This window comes from Macrobrachium nipponense, chromosome 29 (assembly GCF_015104395.2).
Source record: "Macrobrachium nipponense isolate FS-2020 chromosome 29, ASM1510439v2, whole genome shotgun sequence".
Classification (NCBI taxonomy): domain Eukaryota; kingdom Metazoa; phylum Arthropoda; class Malacostraca; order Decapoda; family Palaemonidae; genus Macrobrachium; species Macrobrachium nipponense.
This window is the reverse complement of record NC_061092.1, coordinates 46,863,571-46,884,129: the sequence shown is the minus strand read 5'-3', so window position 1 is coordinate 46,884,129 and position 20,559 is coordinate 46,863,571. Positions and strand designations below refer to the sequence as shown.

Below are 20,559 nucleotides of genomic sequence, written 5' to 3'. Positions count from 1 at the left end.
AAATATATATTAATTCAAGATAAAAGAAAGATCCCACCAGGAAAATCATGATTAACGGCTAGTCAGCAAGAGCTCACAAACAAAAGTCTTCATTGGAAGACGGCCAAAAGCAAAGTGGAGTGTTTACATCCAGTCCTACCACCTTGTTCAAGAATTTAACGGCCATATTCCAGCTTATGCTGAAAGTGATTCTTAATGTAAAGGACCGAGGGTTTGTATATCGTAGGAACAATTCTATATTAAATTCCATATATTCATGAACTGAAAATTTCTGAAATAAATTTCATTTAAAAAATGTGCCAATTTTGTTCTTACCTATCCATTTTGGCAAGTTATTACTATTACCATTATCTACCTGATCTTGCCAGAAGGTGTGTCCCTGAAATACAGAAAATTGTTAAAATACAAAATACACCATGGTTTTAAAGTTATATTACTGTAGGCTACATGTAAAGAATTTCTATCTATGACCACAGGCATATAGTATACATCAAACTGTGAACATAATAAAAATGATATTAACATAATAAAATTATGTTTCATATATATATGTAGTACAGTCTGCCCACAAACAATTGGCGTAGTCTCTTAATTCATTGTTTGTTATGGAAATATTGTCATATGCAGGTGCCAGATTATTTACTTAACAATAAATAATATTTCCTTTCAAAAATGTTAAAAGGTACTTGAAATAAATTAAATTACAATTGACTATATTTACTAACGTATCAAAGATAATTATTTTGCAAAGTAAGGTAAATGGTAAATATATAACCACAGGTCCACAAATTCTAATTTTATTCTCTACTAAGGCTTCATGGCAGCAATAGCTTAAGCATTTGGAAGTTGGCTCTGCTGCCGCTTGAGTCATGACCCAACACGTATGTCGTACTGTACGTACAGGCAGTCCCCGGGTTACGACGGTCTCGGCTTACGACGTTCCGAGGTAACGACACTTTTCAATTATATTCATCAGACATTATTTCCAGGGTTACGACGCCTACAACGCTCATCTGGCAGATGAAATATGACACCAGAAATGCAAAATAATCAATATTTGAAGGTTTTTTGATGAAAAATGCCATAAGAATGCAGTTTACATAGTTTTCAATGCACCCAAAGCATTAAAATGACAATTTGTCGAAAATTGCATTTTTCCTAACTATACAAACCTGAGGTCCTTTAACAATAGGAAGGTAACTAGCGGCAGCTGGGACGGTCGTAAGCTTCGAACAAGGGGAGAACGGTAGTTAACTGCTTGTCCGATCGTGCGCGCGCGCCCGCGCGCCCGAGAGGTGAAGAATCACTTTTGCTTTGTTTAGGCCCATGCAAAAAGTTGCAGAGTGAGGGGTGGCATGAGGTGGGACTATATGTAAAGGACCTCAGGTTTGTATAGTTAGGAAAAATGCAATTTTCGACAAATTGTCATTTGTTCCGATACGTAATACAAACCCTCGGTCCTTTAACAATAGGAAGACTCACTTCTTGGTGGGAGGAATCTGAGTCTTTTTGGTGAACAGACTGGTGTTCGTCCAACCCTGGAGTGCCTCCCTGGTCGTAAGAGCAAGGGAGGGATCCAAACCTCTGTCCGATTGATCGGGGTGTGCACCGCAGGATCAATGGTCAGACCTCTGGGCCAAGTACTAAGAGAGAGGCAAGCGTATCTCTTCGTACCAGCAAGCAAGAACTTGTTCCTGTTTGCAAGAGACAATCATAAAATGATGGGTTTGTCTCAATTTGGCATCCACTTCCTCCCCCTTGTTGGAGGAAGTGGTGGATATTTTACTCCTATCCCTACTGAAAGGGATAGGATGGTGCTCTATTGAGTAGCTCACCTGCATCTCGTCCTTACCCAGCAGGGTGACGACCGTGTCCCTCTACCCAAAGGTAGAGGGAAGAAAAAGATGGGAAGAGGAGCCAGTCACACTCTCATTCCTCATCCATTCTTACGGTCACACCAGGACTCGATGCTGTTCAGCCTGCGAGGGTCTGGGTTAACTACACAACGTGTTGAGCAACCACCACGGTTCCCAAGGAAAAAAAATCCAAGGAACTGTGGGCAATATCCTGAAGGTAGAAGGAGGTGCATGCGGTCCGGTTGGACCAGGCGCCTGCCTTCATTACCTGCGCCACGGAGAAGTTCTTGCGGAACGCGAGAGGATGATGAAGAGGCGTCCACACTCATCCTGGGTGTCGAGTTTCTTCAGACAGCTCCGTCGCACCTTCACAGGACAAAGCAGCATAGCCTTCGTATCGGAGGCGGTGACGTCCATTAGGGAGGGTATTGTGAAGGACTCGAACCAATCGTCAGTTACCGAAGGGTTCTGAGTCTTCGCTACGAAGATCGGTACGAAATCGAGCGTCACAAATCCCCATCCCTTTGTGCTTGACTTCTCAAGAGAAGTCATGCAGTTACCTAAGACGAAAAGAAGGGAATATTCGTATGACCTATCCCTCTTCTCGACTTTGGTTATGTACAGTACTCATACTGACAAGCTATTAAGACGAAGTAATGATTGCTCTGGAACAACCGAACTAAGTCCACAGCATAGTTCGTAACTGACTCGGGCGCTCTGACAGCTGCCGACTGACTGGTTCGGAATCAGTAGAGGCAAGTTGTCCAAGCATCCGGGTAAGTCACCGTGACCTTCGCCCTTTAAAGAGTTATGCTGAGAGACCAAACAAATAAAATATTTGTTAGTCACCGATGCCGGACGGCGCGGCGATGATTCTCTTAATGCATAAGCTCAAAAGGCGAAAGTCAATTGCCTTCAAAAGACCGAGGTCCCTGATGGCAAGAAAATCTCATAGACGTTGAATCTCAGCTTAAGGAGAAACAACACTGTGACGTTGAAGACGAAGGTAGGCAATGAATGCAACCTACGTCTTCCAGCTGAATCGAGAGAAGGAATCTCAAGATTCTAAACCCGTGCTTTCAAATGACTGAAAACGCTAACCGCCATTTCATTGCTGTCCGTTGTGCAATGAAAGCGGGGCGTTCTTCAGTAATGAAACACAGGGGAGAGCCGCTTGAAGAACTGCTTCTCATGGGCTGAACGTTTGGAAGTAGAGCTGGCAGGTGTGGGAGTAGGCGATGTCTTTCAATACATCTGCTAATCCGGGGTGAACAATGAACAATTGTACACCTCCGAATACAAGATATTTTGAGGACAAACTCAGATTCCGCAAAAATCATTCGCATTATCGGGATACGATGCAGCAAGAGACTATTACAGAATTCTGGTTACCGTGCGGTAAACAGAAAGATGGAGTCGAATAGATATCTCTGTTTAAAATTCTCGCAATACCGAAGACGATGAATACTAGCGTTTCTCAGCAGTAGATGGTCATTCATGTATGCGAGAATCCCCGTTAATCAGAGACTTAAGTCCGTGATTGTTGGGCAGAGATACGGTTGTTATTCAATCAAAGCAGGTGAGAAACATAAACAACCGTCTATCTCAAAGCGGCAGCTGATACTGAAATGCCTCGGGCAATTCAATACGCAGTAGCTGTCGCTGACTCGTCATCCTGAGTTGCCAAGTAATCCTTTCCACGAAGGAATGCGTTCGGCTAGAACCACCGAGCATAAAAAGATATGCTCGAGCAATTATATTTAAGCGAAACGAAACGAATTTCGGTAAATATAAAAGCTTAAATGGTGTTGTTGTGACAACACCATAAGTATATAAAATTGAAACTGGAAACTCCTGGGAGGTTGCAGGCAACCCGGGTTGCAGTTCAATTAGAATACTTTTCGTCTAAGTCGCAATCCGCCGTAGAATAACCAGGATATGCGCCTACCCCTCGGACCATTCAACTGCTTAGCAGAATCATGTCGCGAGGTTAATATACGTAGTATATTTGTAGGATTCTGAACACGATCTCCATCCTAAATTCTTTCCTTCAAGAAAACAAAATAAGGATTGGAGATCGACCACCTTCGTTCTCTATTAAAGAGAGTGAAGGAGAAGTCTTCCTCGGAGGAAAGCTTCAATGGTGAACAGAATACTAAGACGATAGTTCCAGCCAAACTGGATATTCCCGTCCGTTCTTCTCTATTCCAGGTTGGTCGCCTACTGTGAGATAGTCTTCTTTCAGCAGCAGTCTTCTTCCTAATGCTAGAAATTCCAGGAATTCGAGCATAGGCGAGGTTCCCGATTATCGTGTCACATATCGGGATTCTCGTCTCGCTCACTTTGGACCGTGGTCTCGCCTAAGTGTTTGGAGATCGTAAGAAACTCTAACACTCTGAATGTGCGCCTAGAAATTCCATAGAATTCTAACGCAGTCTGCGAAACCCCCACCGAATTCGTCAAACGATATCGGCTGGTGGTCCTCTCGATTCCCGTAGAAATCGAGAATGGGGCAGGATCCCTCCTCAACGACCGGGGCCTACGTCAGGTAGGACCCGAAGGTCCCCCCTGGTAGCGCAGTCCCCAACGTGGGATCCTACAGAGAAATCTCTGTAGGATCCTTCCCCTTTCCCCTCGTAGCCGTAAGGAGAGAGGGAATGGGGGAGGAATTGGATACTCGCTCGCCTTCCAGTGGAACTAGCAGTTGGAGAAGAGTAGGAGCAGCCATCGCCTTGTGGCGATGGCCTCTCAGATTCTGGGAAAACGTATCGTCAGGAGAAAACGTTTTCCCGAGGAGGGTTACGAACTCTCACTGTAGGTAAGGGTCTGCCGCCACTGTGAACGTCGTCTGGGTGGGGCTGATCGACACCTGACAGGAGAGAGCCGATACCGTCCTCCGACTCATTCCAGTCCTCGTCGAGGTCGAAACATCTCAGGAGGACCGAAGGAGTATTTAAATACGGTGTCCGAAGACACGTAGAAACGCCGCTGTCGCAGTAGAGGAGGTGGAAGTAGCTTGATCGACCGGCCAGAACTGAGAGAGCCTTCTTGTCCGGAGACGAGAGACTCTGGTTCAAGACAGAATCGGCAAGCTCCGATCGCGGCATACCCACCGTCGGTTTGGGTTCCCTCTCGGGCCCCAAAACGACTCGAGCAGAGACATGGGCTCTGCTGGTGGGAGCGGCGATCCTTCCCCCGGTCGTTGTGCTGACGAATCAGTGCAATAACCTGGGTAAAGTTACTCTGAATCTCGGAAGTTACAGCGTCTTGAGGAGTAGGACCGTCCAGTCCCTCCAACAAGAGCAGCTCCCAGGACCCTCCTCCTTCAGAAGAAGGACCAGCAACAGATCCCTGACGGTTGCCTCCAATCACTTGCGCGTACGTCCTGGTTGGTCCTAAGACCAACCTGCACGTGTGGCGTCGTGACGGGATCGTGAGCGGCGCATCTCTCACGATCACTCCTATATACCTCGCTCTTCCTGGCGTATGCCGAGGAAGTTGAAGGTATCGGAGAGACAGAACTGACGCTAATACCCCTCTCCCCTGACGGTCCGCCTCCAATCACTTGCGCGTACGTCCTGGTTGGTCCTAAGACCAATACGTGGCACGTGCGGCGTCGTGACGGGATCGTGAGCGGCGCACCTCTCACGATCACTCCTAGCTACCTCGCTCTTCCCGGTGTAGCCCGAGGAAGTTGAAGGTAGTGGAGAGACAGACCTGGCAGGACCAGCGTACGTGGGGGGCTGCAGCCGATCACCAACCCGCGGTGGGGATCGATCTGCAGGCCTGGCCGTGCCGCTCACCTGTGGCGAGCGGCTCGACTGAGCACGTCGACCCCGGTCCCGTGCGTCAGACGAGCTGCTGCTGGTCACCGTATCCGCCCGTCCCTGTGGGAGCGGCGGTCAGGTGACCTGCAGAGCTCGCTTTCGCCGTGAGACCGGTGAGCGTCTCGCGGCAGCGTCAAACCGCTGGTACCAGCCGAGGCTGGTACCGTCGGTCTAGGGGACCTGGGGGACCTCTTCCCAGCCTCAACCCGTGGCCGGTCAGAGACCGTCACGTCCACCCGAGGTACCGGCTGGTCGCTGCGAGAGCGGCCGCTGGCCTGGCGAGAGTCACCTGAGCGGCTCTCGACAGTCTTCTGCTCCGTGCCTCGGTCATGACGCTGAGCGAACTCAGGCGTCTTAACTTTGGCTGCACGGTCACCCGAAGGAGATCGTACACTCGGAACTTCTCGCGGACGAGAAACCGAGCCGGTACCCTGGCTTAGCAGCAGAGCTGCCAAGACCAGGCGAGGGTGTACCAGCGGTAGCCAGCACACCCTTGGTCCCCATCTTCTTCTTCTTCTCAGAAGGGGAGACGGGCCCCGTTTCCCGAAGGAACAGGAGGACCAGCAGAAGAACCCCCCCGTCACACCGGAATGTGACGAGCCCTTCGAAGTTCCCGAAGGAGTCTTCTTAGGGGGAATAACAAAACCCGGTTACCAGCTGGTCGCTGCGAGAGCGGCCGCTGGCCTGGCGAGAGTCACCTGAGCGGTTTCTCGCCAGCCTTCTGCTCCGTGCCGTGGTCTTGGCGCCGAGCGAACTCTGGCGCCGAAACTTTGGCTGCACGGTCTCCCGAGGGTGAGCGTACACTCGGGATCTCCCGCAAACGAGAGACCGAGCCGGAAACCTGGCGTAGCGGCATCGCCGCTAGCACCAGGCGAGGAAGTACCAGAGCTAACCGATACTGCCGCCTCTGGTTCCCCCCGTCTATCTTCCTCCTTACGTAACGGGGAAGGGGATACGGGCCCCGTTTTCCCGAAGGAGCATGGAGGACGCCCCAGCAAGCAAGGACCCCTGCCCCCCGTCCCACCGAGGTGGGACGGGCCCTTAGAAGTTCCCGAAGGAGACTTCTTAGGGGGGGGGGGGGGGGGAGGCAGCCTTCTTCTTCTTCGGCTTATGGGCCTTAGAAGTCGAAGGGGAAGAGGCAGCAGCAGACGAAGACGAAGATGACACCTTCCTCTTCTTCGTCAGCTCACGCAAGGACAGTCGTCAGGTCCTACCATCCGGCAGGCCGGAGTCCGGGCCTATTGCCGAAGCAACACGGCCCGACTGCACCTGTCCGGAAGGACCTGGGACTGGGGAAGACACACCATGGGCAGGACCAGCATGGACAGGCGCAGGAACCAGGAGCGACAGGAACAGCAACCAGCTCAGGAGCGGCAGGAACAGCGGCAGCGGTAAACACAGAAGGGACAGCCAAGCCAGTAGCGGGAACCACATCAGCGACAGGTACGGCAGGCCCAGCCATCGCCTCGTAGAATCATCGGCAGCCAGCGTGGTACTGGCGGCCGGTCCAGGGGCGAGCTGCTGGAACAGCGGAAGTCTGGGGCAGGCAACACGAAGAAAACACAGGCGGCGGCGGCATACCCTCCTCGGTACGGCGGCGACCGGCCCTAGAAGCGGCAGACGGCGTCACCGACACAGCATGGGGAAGTGTAGACCAGCGGGGGGAAGCCAGCATAAGCGGCCGTGAAGGTTGTAGTGGAGACCACTCCAAGGTCACCGCCCCAGACCTCGCTAGACTCTGCAGCAGATCGTGGATGCTAGGCACGCCCTGCAGCCGCAGTGGTCCATACCTGTCCAAGGTCGTCTCCCACGGCTGTAGCACCTGCGGTAGCACAAACAGATTAGTAAGAGGGGTTCCCTCACGCACGGGGGGGGGAGACATGCCCCACCCCGAACGGAAGGAAGACCCCAAAAACAAATACGAGGAAGCTGAGGCGGGGGGCAGGAAAGAAAGACGAAAGAATCGGATACCAAGGGAGTCGCCGGGAGAGCTTTCCGCGACTTCCTGGCAGACCTTCGCTTCCCCTACCCCCCGCACAGCAGTGAAAAGTAATATGAAAATGAAACAGAATACTGCACTTGCGATTCACTTCATAGAACTTAAAGAGGGAAAAATCAATTCCCGGTAAGAGCGGAAACATGACATTGTTATGATACAATAAAGTTTCATACATACTTACCTGGCAGATATATACATAGCTATAGAACTTCCGTCGTTCCCGACAGAATTTCAAATTTCGCGGCACTCGCTACAGGTAGGTCAGGTGATCTACCGCCTTCTCTGGGTGGCAGGACTAGGAACTATTCCCGTTTTCTAATCAGATTCTCTCTTCCACCTGTTCCTCCTCGGCCCTGCGGGGAGGCTGGGTGGGTCCTTCAATTGTATCTGCCAGGTAAGTATGTATGAAACTTTATTCTATTGTATATAACAATGTCATTTTCATACATTCAACTTACCTGTCAGATATATACAAAGCTGATTGACACCCTTTGGTGGAGGGCAAGAGACAGCTAACCAACTGACTAGACAGGTAAACAACATATGTTGTAGGTATAAATAAACCTTAGTTTTCCTACAATTTTTAGATGGAAGACTTCGTGGCTACTGCCCAGGAGTCTGCTTCATCTCAAGAGCCTTAGCGAGATAGTGATCTGTGGCCAAGAGTTCTTGTGGATCTGTCGATGGGGGTCTCTTCCACTTACTCGACAGAATCCTAACTGGCGTTTGTCAATAGGAGCACATCCGCTATATGACAACACGCACTTATTTAAGGAGCACACAACCAATCCCGATCACCCGATCCTAACCCGTGTTAGTTCTAAGAATTGCCTAGAGTTATCCCCAAACTCTTAGCAAACACCAACAAACTCGAAACTCATACATACAAAAATAACAAAATTTTTGTACCCCTCTAATAGTCAGATGTCACTCGATTTTTTCAAATGAAGAGAAGTGAAGGCCGCCTGTGCGACAACTGACACTCCCATACACCGAAAACCCGAGAACACATCCGACAAGAGGGTTACGTACATAATTTAAGGATTGGTGCTTTCTCCTTTACCCAGAACCGTCTGTGCTGACACAAACGGACGGACCTAAAGAAAAACATTTATATACGTAAACTCGCACGTCTTTTAAATAATGGGGATGCAAACACAGAGTTGCATCTCCAATAAGTTGCGTCCAAAATGTTCTTTAGTGACATATTTCTTTGGAACGCCACAGAGGTTGCGATTGCTCTAACTTCGTGGGCTCTCACTCTTAAAAGATTAAAAGAATCATCTGGACAATTCTTATGAGCTTCTGTGATAACACTTCTAACAAAGAAGGCTAATGCGTTCTTGGACATTGCTCTCTTGGGGTCTTTCACTGAGCACCAAAGACCTTTATGCGAACCCCCCAACGCTTCTTCCTGTCCAGATAAAATTTTAGAGCTCTAACTGGGCAAAGGGATCTTTCTGCCTCTCTGCCCACCAAAACTAGAAAGTCCTTTCACTTCGAAGCTCCTGGGCCAGGGATTCGAAGGGTTTTCATTTTTGGCCAGAAAAAAGGGACTGAAATGAACAAATTGCAGAGTCTCCTTTGAAGCCAACTCTTGATTCAAGGGCGTGCAACTCACTGATTCTTTTTGCCGTTGCAAGAGACATCAGAAACAAACACTTTCTAGTGATGTTACGAAACGAAGCAGTGTGAAGTGGTTTCGAATTCATCTGATGATAGAAATTTAAGAACCACATCTAAGTTCCAGCTTGGAACCTTAGGTTCAAGTGATTTAGATGTTTCGAAGGAACGAATGAGGGTCCCCCCGTGCAAATCCTTATCATTCGTTAGATCTAATCCTCTGTTTCTAAAGACTGCTGAAAGCATACTCCTGTACCCCTTAATAGTCGGTACCGAGAGATGCGACTTTTGTCTAAGAAACAGAAGGAAATCTGCAATTTCGGTCACAGAGGTACTGGAAGAGGACAGCTTCTTCGACCTACACCAGTTTCTGAAAACTTCCCACTTCGATTGGTACACTCGCCTAGTAGATGATCTGCGGGCTCTAGCAATTGCGTTTGCTGCCTGGCGAGAAAACCCTCTCGCTCTGACAAGTCTTTCGATAGTCGAAAGGCAGTCAGAGCAAGAGCGGGCAGATTTTGATGGTACCTCTCGAAGGGGTGTTGTTTGAGCAGATCTATTCTGTTTGGAAGAGATCTGGGGAAGTCCACTGTCCATTCCATCACCTCTGTGAACCAAATTTGAGCTGGCCAATACGGAGGCGATCAGAGTCATCTTGGTTCCTTCGGATGCCACGAATTTTCTGACTACTTCCCCCAGTATCTTGAACGGGGGAAAAGCGTAAACGTCTATCCCTGACCAGTCCAGGAGAAAGGCGTCTGTTGCATAAGCCCCACCCGGGATCCTCCACCAGGGTACAAAACGTTTTTCTATCCTTTTGGAGAGGAATGTGGCGAAAAGATCTATTTGAGGCTTCCCCCAAAGGAGCCAAGGCTCTGACAGACTTCTGAGTGGAGTGTCCATTCTGTGGGAAGGACCTGGAATCTCCTGCTCAATCTGTCTGCTCTCACATTCCTCTCCCCTTGAACAAACCTTGTTAGAAGAACTACCTTCCTTTGGTTCGCCCAAATCAGTAAATCCTTGCCAGCTCGTACAGAGCAAAAGAGTGCGTCCCTCCTTGCTTCTTGACATAAGCCAGAGCTGTCGTATTGTCTGAATTTATCTTGCACGACTTTGCCTCTGACTAAGTGTTCGAAGCTCTTTAGCGCCAGGTGAATTGCTAAGAGCTCTTTGCAATTTATGTGCCATGACACCCTGAATCTGCCGACCAGGTGCCTGACACTTCTTTGGATCCCAATGTTGCACCCCAGCCCGCCTCCGAGGCGTCTGAAAACAATGTCAGGCTTGGGTTCCGTACTTGCAGGGACACTCCTTTGTTTTCCCTTAATGGAATCAACCACCACTTCAAATGATGTTTTATTTCTTCCGAGATTGGGAAACGTGTCCGAGAGCTGACCTGTCTTCCAACTCCAACTTCTTTCTTAGGAAGAACTGAAGCGGTCGAAGATGTAATCTTCCTAGGAGAAAGAACTGTTTCGAGCGAGGAAAGGGTTCCCAGAAGGCTCAGCCATTCCCTCGCTGAAGTGCGCTCTTTCCTAGAAAGTTCGATACTGTGGCACAGCCTTTCTTTATTCTCTCTTGAGATGGAAAACTCGAAAAACCCGAGAATCCCATCTGAATCCCCAGATAAACCACGTTCTTGGCTGGGGATTCATCTGAGACTTCTCGAGGTTCACGATCAATCCCAAAGATTTTGTCAATTCCAGTGTTATTAACAGGTCCTCCAAACACTGCTTTTGAGACCTGGCTCTGATGAGCCAGTCGTCCAGGTACAGGGAGACATTTATCCCTTTCAAATGTAAGTGCCTTGCTACATTTTTTCATCACGTCTGTGAAGACTTGAGGAGCCGTGGACAGGCCGAAACACAGGGCCCCTGAACTGATAATTTCTTCCTTCGAACATAAATCGAAGGTACTTCCTCGACGAATGGTGGATCGGGATGTGGAAGTATGCGTCCTGAAGGTCTAGGGACACCATCCAATCCCCTTGCCGCAGTGCTGCAAGGACTGAAGCAGACGTTTCCATGCTGAACTTCTGTTGTTCGACAAATTTGTTCAGCGCACTTACGTCCAGAACCGGTCTCCATCCCCCCGAGGCTTTTGCTACAAGAAACAAGCGATTGTAAAACCCCGGGGAGTTGCAATCCAGCAACTAGCTCTATTGCTCTTTTGTCCCACATCTGTTCCACCATCTGACGAAGAGTATCCATCAGAACCGGGTCCCTGTATCTGGCGGACAATTCCCTCGGTGATGTTGTCAAGGGAGGAATGTCCTTGAATGGGATGCGATACCCCTTCTTGATAATCGACATCGTCCAAGGATTCGCTCCTATGTCTTCCCAGGCTTTCGCAAAAGAATGTAACCTGGCTCCTACGGGTGTCTGGAGGACAGAATTCTCATTTCCCTTTCTTAAAGGGACGGAAGGAAGACCTGCCCCTCTTTTCGGATGACTTCCTTCTGGCGATCGATCTAGTTGGAAGACCTCCTCGAAAGGGCTGCTGCTGAGTTGGGCGAGCCACTTTCTTTTGCCTCACTAGCCACAGGCCTATTCTTCCTTGAGGATTGTCTAAGGAGATCCTGGGTGGCCTTTTCCGTCAGAGAATGCGCGATGTCCTTCACCAACTGCGAGGGAAAAAGGTGTTCAGAGAGAGGCGCAAACAATAAGGCGGCTCTCTGCGAAGGAGAGACGGCCTTCGTGAGGAAAGCACTGTGCACCGCCCTTTTCTTTAAAACTCCTGCACCAAAGAGGGAGCATACCTCAGCCGATCCATCCTGAACAGCCTTATCAATGCAGGCGAGGATGCAATTTAGGGTTTCTGGTCGAGTTGTTCCTTTTCCTGAGATTTCTTGGCCAGCACCCCAAGGGACCAATCTAAGAAGTTAAAAACTTCTAAAGTGTGAAAAGTCCCTTGAGGAGGTGGTCCGTTTCCGAAAGCCCCCATGTTACCTTCGCTGCATTCAAGGCGTGCCTTCTCGACGAATCCACCAAACTCGAGAAGTCTGATTCAGCTGAAACGGACATAGACAATCCATATCCCTCCCTTTTCCCCTTTTCGTACCCAAATTCCTCTCCTCCCTGTAAGTTTTTAGCGGGAGGGGCATACAAAAAAGACCCGTCCTTCCTAACTCCTTCTTCTTCTTGAACCAGGAGTCAAGAGTTGTAGAGCCTCCTCATAGACAATAGCAGGCTTCATTTTTAAGGAAAGAGGAAGAACTTGTGTGTTTTTCGTGCTCGAAAACTGAGAGCGTGGAGGAGGAGGGGGAGCAGCTGGCGTCAAAGAGTCTCCATATTCCTCCAATAGAAGGGACGAAAGAACTTTATAAATTAGAAGATCCTTCCTTCATTTCGTCCTCCGAGGCATCTTCTGGGTTGATCGGCTCGGAAGGAGAAGGCTCTCTTCTTTCTTCTGACTCTTCTCTTACTCTCTTACGAGTGTCAGGCTCTTCATACGAGGAGTGCGCCTGGTGTACAGCAGGAGTATCTCGCCTGGGTAGGAGTACGTGCTTGGAATACTCCTGGCGCTTGGCAGCGCAGAGCGCCTCGAATACTCCTGGCTTTTAGTAGGCGCATTTTGTTCAGAATACTCCTGGCGCGTGGTAGGGAGTATTAAGTTCCGAATACTCCTGGCGCCTGGGAGGAGTATAAGCTTCGGAATACTCCTGGCGCCTGGGAGGGAGTATTAAGTCGAGAGTACTCTCCTGGCGCCTGGGAGGAGTATAAGCTTCGGAATACTCCTGGCGCCTGGAGGAGTATTTAGTTCAGAATACTCCTGGCGCCTGGGAGGAAGTAGCCTAAGGTCCTGGAGGAGTATCTAGGTCAGACGACTCCTGGCGCCTGGTAGGAGCACGTCGTTCCAAACACTCCTGATCCTTAGAATGCGTCTGATGTTTAGTATGAGTATTGATTCCGGTAGGCGCTTTCCGTCTCACAAGCGCTCTACTCCTAACAGGATCTTCCTCTTCAGCTAACTCTTGGCGCTTGAATTGAAGATCTTGAATGTTGTACTGGCTCGTTGCGCCTACTCGGAGCCTGGCTTCTGGTTGGCGCCCTACTCTTGACAGGAGTAACTTCCTTTCTTACTTCTCTCCTGTCTAGCGCACCGCTCCCCCAGAGATGGCCGCCTGTGCGACAACTCCCCTGAAGGATGCGTCGCGCCCGACAGGAGAAAGGTATTTAGATCTTTTAATAGGAAGCCTATCATCCTTCATACGAGTAGGCTCCTTATAACGAGTTCCTACTAACAAGGCTAATTGCTCTTGCATATTCTTCAAATTTTCCTGGTTGAGGAATCTTCCGAATTAGGAGAGGGAGATCTGGAAGGCGGTCTAGGATCCCTTCCAGACCCAGAGTCTGAATGTATTCTCGCCTTCTTTATTACCGAAGGCGCTCCTCCTTCCGAGAAGCGCTCGGTGAACTCGAATTGAGCTCATGCTCTTTCATACTCCTCTTCAAAGGACGGGAAAGATTCGACTCCTTCCATCCTCTTCTCGGAGAAGGCGAACTAGACGACGAAAAGCACTCTCGAAGGACGCTTTTCCTATAGCGGTCCTTGGCAGTCGATACGATCGATTCTGCCGAAGGGACGCCTGATCGTTGGGGATTCTCCACAACCCCCGTACGGCTTTCGACTTTCCTTCTCCTCCGGGCCAGGGAGCTTGGAAGAGGTCTAGGCCTGGGAGCGTCGCAGAGTAACGACCCAGGACGCCCCTTCCACTACAGCTGGGACACTAACATCACTAACCACATTTCACTTTCCTTACTCCTTCCAATGCTGCGACTTTTTCCTGCATTTTCTGAAGGGAAGCTCTAAGTTCTGCTATTTCCGAAGCAGAACTAGAGGGATTAGCAATTTGTGAACGGGCTGAAACAGAATGGTCATGATTATCATAGGAAGAAGCTACAGAGCTAGATAGTAAATCATGAGAGGCAGACATTCTGCGGGTTTTATAAGCCGCCTTCCTCTCTCTATCTTTCTCTAACTTCTTCAAGTAAGAAGTTAGATTCTTCCACTCTTGTGCACTCAGTTTCTCACACTCGTTACACGTATTCTCAATCGAACATTCAACCATTCTACACCCCCTACAAATAGTGTGAGGATCTACCGAAGCTTTCGGAATCCTCACCTTACAGCCCTCATTCACACACACTCTGAAACTAACACTAGAATCAGACATATTCACAAATTCCAAAAACCAAGTCCAAAAAAACAGTCCACGATAGCGAATGCCAAACAACGATCCAAGTACGTCACCAAATATCAGCGAGAGATGATCAAAAGCTTTGCGAAAAACGAATTCTAGTCAGGAGGAAGTAACAACAATGTTGATACAGCCGGCGACAGAGAGAATCTGATTAGAAAACGGGAATAGTTCCTAGTCCTGCCACCCAGAGCAGGGCGGTAGATCACCTGACCTACCTGTAGCGAGTGCCGCGAAATTTGAAATTCTGTCGGGAACGACGGAGTCTATAGCTATGTATATATCTGACAGGTAAGTTGAATGTATGAAATTGATCCATAATAATATGATGCTATCATAAATATATATGAAAATGAACAATACTGCACTTGCTATTTTCACTTTCACAGCAATAAATCGTAAGGATTAATTCCCGGGTAAGAGCGGAAATTGATCCAAAATTAAATTTGATGCAATTAATAAATGAAAATGAAAAGAAAACTGCATTGCGAATCCACTTTCATTGCATTCTATTCATACAAAATAAGAGGCTCTTGCCGAGCGCAATCAAGCTCTCGGCAACGAACGCACAGGGCAAAAATATAATGAAAAAGAGTACTTACATCTTTCAATTACACACTTTCGCCCAAAATACATGACTCGGCGCGAGTGCGCCCGCCCTCGGCACCGAGACATAATTCAAGGGTTCAATTCATGAAAAGAGCGGAAATCGCCGTCTCTACGGCGATAGCTCCATGTTGATTCATAATTAAGTAATGAAAATGAAAACAGTGTACTTACAGTTTCATTTTCAAGTCAAACCAAACCATTAGTAGAAAACACAATATAAACAAAGCATACGACGATGAAGCGGGCAGAGAGCGATGACGAACACGTCCTTCACACCCGCGGCCGAAAGCAAAAGTGATTCTTCACCTCCCGCGCGCGCACGATCGGACAAGCAGTTAACTACCGTTCTCCCTTGTTCGAAAGCTTACGACCGTCCCAGCTGCCGCTAGTTACCTTCCTATTGTTAAAGGGACGCCGAGGGTTTGTATTCACGTATCGGAACATAAAGTAATGGTTTGGTTCTTAGGATTTTTGACGATGTTCCGGCTTACGATGATTTTCGGCTTACAACGCGTCTCAAGAACGGAACCCCCGTCGTAACCCGGGGACTGCCTGTACTGGGGTATCTTCAGTTCATCACTTACAATCAATAAATAATACGTACATTAAGCCTGCCAATATCAATATTCTTTACTAGCAGTGTGATTCAACTAATTTTGTCCTTTGATCAATAATATAATATGCATGACATTTAGCGGCCTAAATTTGACTTCTGATTTTGACACCTGATTAGCCTAGGTTCATTTTCAGCAGCATACAGTCTCGGATATAATGTGAATCAATATTTAAATTGACAATATTTACTATATTAATCTGCTTTATTTGATTAATTCCTTTTATTCTTTTTTATTGGCAATGTTCTCCTTTTTTCTCATCCTTATATTGCTTAATTTACACAGACCTAACTATTTCATGTCAAAAAGCAATCATAAGAAATCAAAGTAATACAAGTTAAGTTTTTTTTTTTTATTTAGTTCCCTGCGTATCATCCTGTTTCATCCAGAAATGTTGGAAAGCTATGGGAGTCAAAGCTGACGAATACATTAAGAAAGGTTTACTTTCATAAAAGCTTTCTAAATAGATATTAAAATTAATTTCATATGTATACCTAGACCTACCTACTGCCATAAGCATATTTTAAGTAGCTGAAAGGATAGGAAATAGGAAAGGTGACTTTCTCGTTTAAGTCTATTTTAGACATTTTTACAATAAAAACCTACTGCTGTAATCAGGGGTTGTTCTTGACAGCTGCAACAATCATACAGGGTGTAACACGAGTTTATGCAAATATTTTGGGGAATGAAAGAAAAAGTAATTTTGAGCCGAAAACTTTTATGTTTGTCGGTGAGGGGAATTTTAAAATAACCATTATCATTAGTGCTGCTTTCATGCGATAGAGTTAGTAGCAAGAATTCGGAGTAGCCTGAGATGTGGGGGAGGGTGATGCCATATAGGAAGAGGATAGAGGGAATAGGCTGATATGAATAAAGTATTTCCCAATAAAATGTATTATTTAGGTTTTGAAGAAAAAAAATGCATGCATCATTGAATCTGTTTCTCTCCCTATCAGTGGTATTCACTGGAAAAAAAAACACACACATAAAAAACAAAACAAAGTAAGCCTAACAATCTCCCATCCATCAAAGGTAGAATTGCCTATTCATTGGACTTAATCATTAGACACCTAACAACAGTTTCCAGTGTATTTTTAAAAATCTCTCCCTCTCCATCTAAAGTATTTCATCAGACACCAGTCATGATTCCTGGTTGCATAAACTCATGTTACTTGCTCTCTTGTGGGGCTTCAAGAAGTTCTACTTCTAGGCCCATTATCTAAACTTTGCCATTCTCTAAACAACTTGGTTCATCTATGTATGATTCTCTTCAGTATGTTAAGCTTTCTTGATATCTCTCTAACAGGAACTTGCACCGATGCAGTGCGATAATTGTCTCTCGCTGAGCAGGGGTTTGTTTCTTTGACCGATAAATGACACGTTGAAATTCAATTCCCGTGCACAATATGACATTGAAAACAATAGAGTGAGGTTGCATGGTTCACACTATCAAGATTATCATATTTTTTTTTTATCTTTGATAGCATTTTGTGAGTTTCCAATGTTTTCTGTAAAAGGTAACAAATGGAATCGTTCAACTACCTTCAACTTAATATTGAAATGATAATACTATAAGGACTATGTGTATGCGATACTGATAGAGTTAGGTGTCTCCTATCTACTTAGTAATAAATGACAATGGTTGTAATATGACATTTTTTATCACTTTGTTTTGTTTACATCTATTTCTCTATCATAGAAAATAGTTTTACACAATTATGTAACAAAATGTCCCAAAAATATCGGTGACTTTTTCATGTCATTACATAAGATTTCTTCCATCTTTAAAAAGAAAAAATGGTATCGTTATAATAAAAATGTTATTGTTATAATACAATTAAGTTTGTTCATACTTACCTGGCAGATATATATATAGCTGTATTCTCCGAAGTCCGACAGAATTTCAAAACTCGCGGCACACGCAGTGGGCGGCCAGGTGGTAGTACCCATTCCCGCCGCTGGGAGGCGGATATCAGGAACCATTCCCATTTTCTATTCATATTTTTATCAGTGCCACTGTCTCCTGAGGGGAGGTGGGTGGGCACTTAATTATATATATCTGCCAGGTAAGTATGAACAAACTTAATTGTATTATAACAATAACATTTTGTTCATGAAACTTACCTGACAGATATATATATAGCTGAATCCCACCTTCGGATGGTGGAAGGGAAAGGACAGAATAGGATTTGTAGGAAACTTAAATTAAGTAGATGATGTACACCTTGGTTTCCTTTCACCTGTTAGCAAAGTAGACTCTGTGATTACTGTCACTTAAGCCTGCTTGTGCTTAATCAGAGTTGCCAGCCAGGTGGAGACCTGTAGTGCTGGTGCGCTCTGGATGCTCTGTCAACGGGGACGTGACCCTATCAATGTGACAAGAGCATAGAGCCATACAAATGAGGGCAACGAAGCAACTGACCACCACCTGACCAACTATCCAAGACCCCCTGAACACTAAGCTAAGAGATGGGAGGTCTTCACCAAAGACTCACCACAAACCAAAAAACACAACAACTAAAAACTAACCTAAACCTAACTAAGGGATAGGGAGAGAGCTACCTTCAGCCTCCCCCAAGACTGTGTCTGCAGAAACGTATGGCCCAAGAGAACAACAGTCCTCGTATATCGTTCTCACATCTCTCAAGTAGTGTGAAGGCGAATACTGAATTGCTCCTCCAAAAGGTGGCGTCAAGGATGTCCTTGATCGACATGTTCCTTTGGAAGGCAAGCGAGGTTGCGACAGCTCTGACCTCGTGAGCTTTCACTCGCAAGAGGCTCAAATCGGTCTTCTGGTAAGACGAATGAGCCTCTTTAATGACGTCCTCAGAAAGAACGCCAAAGCATTCTTGGATAATGGTATATCGGGCCGTTTACCGAACACCACAGATTATCTGAGGAGGACCTCGTACTTCCTTAGTCTTGTGGACATAAAACTTTAGAGCCCTGACAGGGCACAGGGCTCTCTCAGGTTCTTGGCCCACAAGGCTTGTCATACCCTTAATTTCAAAGCTTCTTGGCCAAGGGTTAGACGGGTTTTCATTCTTTGCTAAGAAAGTGGGACTCAAAGAGCAGACCGCATTGTCCCCTTTGAAGCCCACTCGCTTACAAATGGCTTGAATTTCGCTAACTCTCTTCGCCGTCGCCAGAGCAGTTAGGAAAAGAGCCTTCTTCGTCAAGTTCCTAAGAGACGCTTCATGGAGAGGTTCGAAAGGACTCGACATCAACAGTACGAAGGACTAAATCTAAGTTCCAAGAAGGAGGCCTCGCCTGAGGTATCTTGGACGTCTCAAATGATCTTAGGAGATCGTGAAGATCTCTGTTGTCAGACAGGTCTAGGCCTCTGTGTCGGAAGACTGCTGACAGCATACTCTTATATCCCTTGATGGTCGGGACAGCCAGCTTCTGCACATTTCTTAAAAATAGCAGGAAATCGGCTATCTGGCTCACAGAGGTAGTGGAAGAGGAAATTCCCTCCTTTCTACACCATGCCCCTGAAGGAAGCCCACTTCGACTGGTAAACAGCTCTCGAGGAAGTCCTCCTAGCGTTGGCGATCGCCTTCGCAGCTGCTTTAGAAAAACCTCTCGCTCTGGCCAACTTTTCGATAGTCTGAATGCAGTCAGACCCAGAGCGGAGAGGTTTCGGTGATATCTTGCGAAGTGGGGCTGTCTGAGTAGATGCTTTCCCCCCCTCCAGGGCAACGTCCTCGGAAGTCTATAATGAAGGACATTACCTCGTGAACCATTCCTTTCGCGGGCCACATCGGGGCGATCAGGGTCAACCTCGCCCCCCCCCCTCCGATGCAGCGAACTTCCTTACTACTTCCCCCATGATCTTGAATGGCGGGAAGGCATACAAGTCCAGGTTCGTCCAGTCCCAGAGCAGAAGCGTCTATAGCGACTGGCTCCCGGATCCAGCACAGGGGAGCAATAAAGAGGCAACCTCTTCGTTCTCGACGTCCAAATAGGTCGACTAACGGACGCCCCCACAGTCTCCAGAGCTCTCGACAGACGTCCTGGTGCAACGTCCATTCCGTCGGCAGGATCTGATCCTGTCGGCTGAGAAGGTCTGCTCTGACGTTCTAGACTCCTGCGATAAATCTCGTCAGGATCCTTATCCGTCTCGCATCTGCCCCAGCAGAATCTCCCTCGCTAAATTAAAATAGAGGACGGGAGTGTGTACCTCCCTGATTCTTTAGGTACGCAAGGGCTGTGGTGTTGTCCGAGTTGACTTGGACTACCTTCTCTACAACCTTTTGTTGGAAGAACTGTAGCGCCAGAAAAAACCGCCGCTAGTTCCTTCACATTGATGTGCCAGGACACCTGTTCCCCCCTCCAGGTGCCTGACACTTCCTCCCTCCTAGTGTTGCTCCCCATCCCGACACCGAGGCGTCGGAAAACAACACTAGGTCAGGGCTCAGAAGCTTTAGGGACAACCCCTCTCGAAACTTCCGAGGATCTAACCACCATCTTAGATGGTTCTTCACCGATTTGGTGATCAAAAAGGTCGCATCCAGATCCTCTCTGACTCTCCATTCGTCTGCTAAGAAAAACTGGAGAGGTCTGAGGTGTAGTCTTCCCAGGGAAACAAACTTTTCCAGCGAGGAAATGGTCCCCAGCAGACTCATCCACTCCCTCACCGAGCAAGCTTCCTTCCCCAGGAAGGCCGAAACTCTCTCTAAGCCTTGCAGCTGTCGTTCCTGGGACGGAAACGCTCGAAAAGCCACTGAATCCATCTGAATCCCCAGATACACGATGGACTGTGTTGGGGTCAGATGCGACTTTTCGAGGTTGACCAGAAGTCCCAGGGACCTCGCCAGGCCAACGTGAA

The 20,559-nt window shown here is 47.5% G+C and overlaps 1 protein-coding gene across 5 annotated transcripts in view; it reads right to left on the bottom strand.

The window, feature by feature from the left end:
* LOC135206259 (myosin-11-like) overlaps window positions 1-20,559 on the bottom strand; it is a 1,008,036-nt gene that overhangs the window by 111,192 nt on the left and 876,285 nt on the right. For all 5 annotated transcript variants that reach the window (XM_064237668.1, XM_064237666.1, XM_064237664.1 and 2 more), the window contains one exon: window positions 316-379. In XM_064237668.1, the coding sequence (XP_064093738.1) occupies window positions 316-323 (8 nt within the window). In that variant the 5' untranslated portion in view covers window positions 324-379. The remainder of the gene's footprint in view (window positions 1-315; window positions 380-20,559) is intronic.